The sequence below is a fragment of the Sylvia atricapilla genome, chromosome Z (assembly GCF_009819655.1).
Source record: "Sylvia atricapilla isolate bSylAtr1 chromosome Z, bSylAtr1.pri, whole genome shotgun sequence".
Taxonomy (NCBI): Eukaryota; Metazoa; Chordata; class Aves; order Passeriformes; family Sylviidae; genus Sylvia; species Sylvia atricapilla.
This window is the reverse complement of record NC_089174.1, coordinates 49964407-49972869: the sequence shown is the minus strand read 5'-3', so window position 1 is coordinate 49972869 and position 8463 is coordinate 49964407. Positions and strand designations below refer to the sequence as shown.

General features: G+C 41.7%; 1 protein-coding gene across 1 annotated transcript in view; it reads right to left on the bottom strand.

Moving 5' to 3' along the window:
* Window positions 1-1285: 1285 nt before the first annotated feature.
* Window positions 1286-8463, bottom strand: part of LPAR1 (lysophosphatidic acid receptor 1) — a 69356-nt gene continuing 62178 nt past the window's right edge. Inside the window, exon 4 of the mRNA XM_066338471.1 lies at window positions 1286-2578. Within this exon, the coding sequence (XP_066194568.1) occupies window positions 2277-2578 (302 nt within the window). The 3' untranslated portion in view covers window positions 1286-2276. The remainder of the gene's footprint in view (window positions 2579-8463) is intronic.

Sequence of the window (8463 nt, the reverse complement as noted above, 5' to 3'; positions counted from 1 at the left end):
AAGTGCTCTTGCTGGACCCAAGGAAGAAAAGAAGTCCAAGCACTGTTGAGAAAAGGATATTGTTTTTCTGTCAGGTGTCCCCCGTCTTTGGAGGCAGCTTTACCCTCTCCTTTCTTCTGCTTACCTGCACTAGTTCAAGTATCAAGCAGGAACTAGAGAGAAGTTATGAGTGGATTAGCAAGCAGATGCTTTTAAATGAAAAAATTCATACAGCCTGGTCTTCTGTTTCTCAGTATAGTTCTGTGAATAAAACCAAATCAACCTGCACATTCACTTGCTCTCAAATAGAGTCAGAAAAGAAGACTGGTTTTGTTCAAAGCAAGTGAACAAAACCTAGGTCAGCTGGAAGACAATGTTATGTTTATTCTCTTTGTCTACTCCACCTTCCACTGTTCACACAAAACTAGCTGGACAGTTCAGGTGGATTTCAGTTCTACTGAAAGCAGTGTCAAAACTCTCACTTTATTGAGCGGAGGCAGGTTTTGTTCACTTGTTTCTTTTCTCTCTCTCAGCAAGAAACTGCCTATTCCAAGCAATTTTATGCTTGGAAGCATAAAATCCAAGCATCTCCTCAAAGCAAGGGATGCTGAAAACACTGGATTTTGCTGGGCTGACCCTCTACCCTCCATTTTTTATCCTGCCCAACATATGTTATGTTACATTCCAGTATGGTACAATGAAGGATATGTATCTCTGGATCTCTGCTTTTTTTTTTTTTTTTTTTTTTTTTTTTTTTTTTTTTTTTTTTTTCTCCCCATTGTTGTTTTTGGGGGGGGGATTTTTTGTGTTTTTTCTCCTTTTTTTTTGTTTTGTTTTGTTTGTTTTTTTCTTTTGGCTATAGAGACAAATTACAATTACGAAAACAACGGCAGGAATTTACTGTTGATATCTTTAACATTGTTAGGGAACACATAATTTCCTGGAAAGAGGTCCGAAGTTTTTTATCAGCAAGATCCTACCTTTGCTTGCATTTACTCCTGTTAATGAGTTTTGTTTACTATCAGTGATTCTTGGCAACTGATATTCACATGAATGACATTTTTCTTCAAAAGAGTCTCACATGAAAAAAAACACCTGTTACCTTAGGTATTTATAATGGTGTACATGTGTGGCTACTACCTGTCATACGGTTCAGTCACTTGCAATGGATGACCACCTTGTAAAGTGCTGACTTTACAAAATTAAATTGGTTCTTAGTAGCCCAATGCTTTTGAAATGGAGGGGGCATCATTTGAGTGGTACTCTATATATACTTCTCAGTGCAAAAATGCAGGTGTTTTGCATCCAGTTACAAGAAAAGTTCCATAAAAACATACCTTTTTCCCATTAAAAATGCATATGCTTTTTGCCATTAACAAGAAAAGCATTCCAAAAATATGCCATAGATAAAATTTTCGCAATCTACCAACCTGACTGTAGCCCTTTAAGCACCTTAGGGATGTGTCCTACTTTAAGAACTTATCCATAAAAAACTTGGTACCCCTCATGTTACAAATTTCCTTCTGCACGTCAAAGAAGAACCTTATATACATTGTGACTAAAGTACTGTTTATTTCATAATCTAAACAAACACTGGAATACAGTCTATGCTTTTCTACTTTCCAGCAGACTTTACAAAGAGCTTTTTTTTTTCATAATTAAAACAATCTGCATACACACAGAACATGCATTCTCTAACACCAGTAAAGAAGGTAAGAAGAGTCAATTTCCCTCATGTTCCTGTTGCCTGTGTTAGAAAAAACCCTTTTCATTTTACTGTAGTTATGACAGTGTGTCTAAGGATACAAAGACTAGAGGACAGTTTTACTCCCTGCACAGAAAATGTTCATCACAAGCATGCTGATGGTGATACATATTACATGTCTATTAAATGATAGGCATATTTTTATCCCCTTTACTCCCTTTTTAAAAATACTAAGTGGCTACATGTAAATGCAGTGAAGCAGGTATAAGCTTAATTAATCAGAGTTGATTCAGACTGGCACCAAGATGCAGCAAAGTCCAACAGAGTCTCAGCAAGGCTTTCCATGGGCTATTGATGACCTCCTCCGCAAAGCAACTACGTTCTACTTTCTCAAAGTAGAAATCAAAGGCTTTGCAGCATGGCCAATCCTGTGGACAGGGCAGTCTGCACTGGCACGTCAGGCCCCCTGGAAAAGAGGCACTTGTAGTCCATTAGTGTTTGAGAAAACGTGAGTGGGTTACCTTCCCCAGGGCCCCGCGCCCACCCCACAGTGTTGCGGCCGCTCTGTGTCGGTGCGGCGGTGGCCACGGTGTCACACCACGGAGTGGTCATTGCTGTGCACGCCAGCCAGGATGGTGTGGTTCAGGGAGGACGCTGACCGATCCGAGCCTTCGGTGGGGCCGTTGGTGCTCTCGCTGCGCTGGCAGCACAGGATCTGCTTGAACGTCGCGCTCATTTCCTTGTCTCGGTAGGAATAGATGATGGGGTTCATGGCAGAGTTGAACTCTGCCAGGAGCAGGAAGAATTTTTCGTAGGCCAGGACATTGCACTGGGGACAGCAAACATCGAGGAGCAGCAAGACTAACCCTGGGGTCCAGCAGATTATGAAAGCACCTAGAAAGAGAAAGAATGGACAAAACACAAAGTCCACAAATATACTAATGCACCATCACTCATCAAAACACCACAAGAACCATCCAGACAGAAGCAGCAATGGTTAATTTTCTCTTTCAAGAGCATTGTTCCCATACTCTCTTTTCACTGACCCAATGAGAGGGATGCCTTTCAAAGATCTGTAAATGGTTATGGGCAGCACATCAAAAGAGCAAAACAAACCCCCAAGCCCCAGCCCCCCACCATCTGAAACTCTGCTTGGAAAATGCATTTACATTTAAAGCTGATAATGAGGAACATTTTTTCCTTCAGCTAGAGAGACCTCTGACTAATCAATCTCTTGATCAGGAGAAACAATACTGCAATTTACTTCTCAAATGAATAACAACAAAAAAACCCCTTCTATGAGTGCTGTGACTGAAGCATCAATAATAGAAAAAGAGTGGAGCAGGCAGCAATTCTCAAGAAAAAGAAAGCCTGGGTCTTGTTAACCCATTTCAGCCCCATTATGTAACGGAAAGTCCTAAACACACATCCTTCTTGCACACAAATGCCAGCCTTCAAGGGATCTACTTCTTTTCTTAGGGCTCTATTCAATCGAAATTCAGAGGCTCATCAGGCCTCAATAGTGTCAAAGCCAAAGAGTTTTACACCGATTAAAATGCTTCTCCCCTCCCTTCTCTGTTTTCCAAAGGTCTGAGTAGAACAAAGGCCAGAACAAAATTCAGAGCCCAATGCAGAAATTACATCAAATGCCCTGTACTGTATTGGGAGTACTGAGCTAAACGAAAATTGTAACTCCTTGCAGAGTTAGAGAGGCTTTAAATATAATCACTGCTGGGGAAACCCTTACACACCAATCAGTCAGAACAAAGACAGGGCTCCTGAGATTTTCCAGGCTCCTTTACTGAGGTGGAAACCAACTCTTTTCATCACTGAGAAGGATTAGCACCAGCAGCAGCAATAAGGGCTTCCCAGCACTGCTCAGAGAGGGCTGTTTTCAAACTGGTTCTCCTGCCACCGTAGTATTTATTTGTTTACATACTGTTTCTGTTTTTTCTTGAGTGATGGTCTCTTGCAGGACTAGCAGCTAAGTCAGTTCCCACAGCATCCAGACTTTTTGCCATGGCTGCCAAGAAGGCGTCAGCAATTTCCAGCTTGGGCAGTGGCAACTGTAAGCTTTCTGTTGGACACCTTTCTGTTTGGACAACAAACCTACCTAGACTGAATAGAAGATTTTCCGAAGAGGTCTGCAAGCCTGCAATATACATACACCAGGTGACAGATGCTGGTTACCAACCAAGAACCCCACTACACAGGCTTTTCACACATGAAAAATCATCCCAAAACTGAGTTTGCTTGCAACTAATGGTGCAGACCAACAAAGCTCACCAAAAGGATGAAGCTAAGTGGGTGAATTGCCAGTACAAAGCATCAAGCCCTGTCACCAGATGACTTTGTTAGGTTCTCTGGCAGCAATTTGACAGCATGAGCATGAAACTCTCCCACACTGAGTCGGAATCAAACACATGAACCCACTCTATAGCTTTTGTCTGCAGCTCACTTGGATTCCAGCAGTCCTAGAAAAGAGTATTTGAAACCCATGGAAAAGACTACAGGCTTCTTTCTATCTCTTCCTTGTACCTGTTCCTGTAAGAGTAGAAAACTGCATCTCCTTATTTGCAGTATTGTCCATGCTGATAGAATCTTCCTCCTGCACACAAAAGCTGTGCTGAGCCGATTTTTGCAGATACCAAGTCAATAATTCAAACTCAACCACTCACTGCTGAAATTGTAGATGTTGTGGATGATGTGTTCAGCCTCCTAGTTAGTAAAGCAGCAGTGGACTTTGTTCTAGCTTAAGCATGTATTTTCTTCACTATAGACTGCCTTGGGAGAACATCAGAGAGGGGAGCACTGCAAGTCATGGGATCTACAGTGCAGGACAAAAGACAATGACAGCATTCTCACTAGGCCTGTAGCAGAAAAGTCCAAGGTGGAAACAATGGAGCTAGCAGGAAAACTCTCATAGCATTGTCCAAAGTGCAATTGAAAGCTTCCAATTTTTCCATTTTTTTTAATTTGTTGCTGAGGAACAGCAGAACATTCTGTTGGCATTATTTTTGATATGTTAGAAACAACAACAAGAAGCTCTACAGTGAGGCAGATAGAAATTTGATCCTGAGAAAGCCCCAAAGACATCCAGAAAAATCCACATGAAGCCCACTGCACTGAGCACTTGTCTCAGATGGAGTTCCTGAGCCTCTCTGGGCTCCTCAGTATCTCAGACAGGCCTGATAACCTATGTACTGAGGCTCGATAGGCTGCACTCAGAAAAAGTGGACTGTGGTTGAGCAACCAACTAGCTGCTCTGTGCAGCTCAAGCTACACTGACAAATGATAAAAACAAAGGTTGCCTTGCCACCCAGGTCTGGAAGGAAGTAACTATTGTGCAAGTTGTCACCTTTCTGCTCCTAGCAAAACTTACCCCCATGCTAATGGCTCTGGCAGCTTATTAAGCGCTTGTAAATGGTGACACAAAAATGGCTCAGATTTGCTCACTTTTTATTTAACTGTTGGTACACTGGGAAATACTGAGAAGCACCTCTGATGGTAAGGATGTATTTGAGTTACATACAAAGGAAAACATAAATATGAGGCCCTTAATACTTCAGATTTAGGAAAATTCATCTGTTAAACATGGAATTCTTTTTCTGGAAGGGAAACAAGGATTGGAATTTTTTTTCCCTCTTACTTAAAATATTTGTTGAAGTAAGCTGAAAGTGAGATTAAGTTCTTCCCGTCCCAGAAATCTGTTGTGAATTGACTTCACCAAGAATGAAGACCTAAAAATATCACATTTAATAAAACAGCGACATCCAAAAGCTTCCTGCTGCCATATACTGGAAAGCCTTAAGCATACACCAAAATACTGATGGTTTTCTGCTCAGAATCAAGGCTGAGCGCAGTCTAAAGTACAACATTAGTAATTTCCAGGCGCGTCTTGACATGTTACAAACTCGGTCAAACCTAAATTACAATGACATTACAAAGCAGATCTATTGCATTCAGCAGTTTGAACCTTTGTGGATATACCATAGTCATACCATGGCACTAGGAGAGCCCAATGTACTTGGAAAAAAGTGCACACTTTATGTCTGCATAAAGGCTGAAGAGGCCCTGTTGCCTGGATAGAGAGCACTTTGTGATATTACCTCCAGGCCTGGAAGTTCTTCGAAGGCAATGGCACTGCAAGAAGCTAAATGAGCTCCTCAGTTGCAGCAGAAGGAACATTCCCATGGAGCACTGCCAAGGTCTGTCCTGAGAGTCAGGCCACAGAGGGCTGGGTGAGAAGAAATGCCCACCAGGCTGAGAGATTAGTTGCCAGCCATTAGACAGGAAAACTTGAGGGAACCAGAGAAATAGCACATCTTCTTGAAAGATTGAAAGGTCCCTATGGACATAAGCATGTTTTACAGCAAGAAATATGAGTTACAAAAAAGCATTTATGACCTAATGTAGTTTTCTGCTGCTGTGTGATATCTCTCATCCCAATGAGAAATGAAACTCCAACTCCTTGTGCATGGTCTGTCTAGCAGAGCTGTTGTAGAAGTCCATTGGAGGCTTTCCAATGACCCTGGTATGACTACATCACATCTGTCTTGAACCCTTGTCTGGTGCATCAGTGCAGATTATGTTTCCATGGTAGCTGGATGTTGGAAACCCTTGGTAAAATGAGACAAGGCCTCACAGCAAGGTTTGATTGCAAGAGAGTAAAAACTGTTGTAGGCAGTAGGCATATGGAACCAGCCATGATAAATCACACAAAAATCAGTGAGTATAAGAACAATAGAGAAAACAACTCCTAAAATCAGCAGCAAAAAAGAAATAACCCTCACAAGAATAAACACTGATGAACTAGTCACTCATTACTAGGATACCAGACTGGATGGCTACTCATGAAACTTCTTGTGTTAGCAAGCAAAGTGTTTCCTTGGAGAGCCTATGTCTGTGTTTATTCTGTGAACATTTGTTTTCCACCAACTCAAAAGAGGAAAATAAAAGAAGCACTTCTTCTGCCAAGTCACACACTGCTGTCCTTCAGATGCTCCAAATGGATGTAGCTCTTGTCAATGCACACCTATTCTAAAACACCCTTTTTCTCTGCCTTAACCACACTGTGTCCCTTTCATGTACTCTCTTCTATTCATCTTATGTGTTAACCCTGATATCTGGCATGGGCTCACACTCACCCTTCAAATTCCTCAGTCTGTGTGGAGAGGAAAAACATTGAAAGGGCCTCTTTAAAATCTCCCGTGTTTGCAGTTTTTTTAAGATTACAGGAATAGGATAAGGAACTAGCATACTAAAGACAAAAAAGAACCATTCCAGCTGAACTGCAGGAACATTTATAACCTGCTGCTGTTGCCCTCCTACTCTTGTCCACCAGCTGGGCTCTCCAAATCCTGTCCTGCCATCAGAATGGCACTTGTGACAGGCAGCTGCCTTCCCCTTGGACGACTGCGACCGAGAGGGGAAAAGACGTTGAACGTCACTGCTATCACTGTTATCAGAACTACCAAGAGGGAGAAGACTTCTTCTGTGCTTGGTGCAGGCTAAAAGCAGGCAGGGGAGAGCTGCCTACAGGGTACCAGTTAGAATGTCCATTTTGAAAAAGGTGCTATAAGAACAGCTTCATTAATTCAAGGTGCCTTTATTTAAGGAAGCTGTTTGAATTCTGAAAGAGTGAGAGATTCATAGCACACCCCTTCTGCAGTTTTTGATTGATTGTAAAATGCTACCTACTCTGATGTGCCTTTGTGTTTCAAGCCAAACATTTATCTGGTGGGGCTGTGTGTAAAAGAAAAAGGAGATATCTCCAGAAAGAAAGAGAGGATAGCAGTGTAGAACAGGAAATGAGAAACAATGCAAAGGTAAATAAAATCTACGTTCATATTCATGCAACACTATCCTTCATATACTTCTCTGAGATGACTTGAACCAAGAGGATGTGAGCACATAAGAGAGAATACACAACTAGAGAGCATATGAAAGGATCTGAGTGATATAAGCCATCAGATTGTCTGTCATAGCCTTATCCCTAGGGATACGTGTTCTAGTCTGCTGAGAGCTGAGCAGCTCCAAATGTGCAAGTTTTAGATAAAACCCTGTCCTCAGCTTTATCAAATATCTTAACTCTACATGAATTCTGTAACTGACAGGTTTGGGAGATTTTTCAGTCTACTGTACCCATAGTATGTAAAGGAGTTTTGGAATAAATTGGTTCTGCTAGTATTGCATCAGATCCCTGATTTCCTACCTTTTCCACAGCTACCTGCACACACACAATCCAACCTCTTCCTGAATCCTGATCTGGGAATTTCAGCTAGTGAGTTTGCCCAGACTTTGCACAAAATAATGGCTGGATTGCATATGAACAGAAAAACCATGTCTTGCTCAAAAATATGTTTCGTCTTCTCAGCAGGAATTCAGAATGTGTCTGCTTCAAACATCTGTCTTCACCTTTGAAGGTGCACAGAATTTTTTTGGTGTTTAAAGCATGGCTATCTTTGTCAACAAGCCATTCCTTCTCTGAGAAACCCATCTGCTTCCATCTTCACACATTTGTCTGGTTTAAAACATGTTAATGACTCAACACCTTGGGGCTCTGCCTGTGCTCTGGCTGGGGTGGGAGGAGTAGCAAGCCTTGACCCCAGAGAATGAAGTCCTGTGTATGACAGCATCACCTGTTTCTGGGCTTTAATATCTAATATTTCATGCACATCTGTTCATCCATCCAATCCTCATCACCTTCTTTCATTTCAGAAAAAAAGTAAAACTCTTTCTAAGGGGACACACCATCTTGACTACAAATGATAATTCTG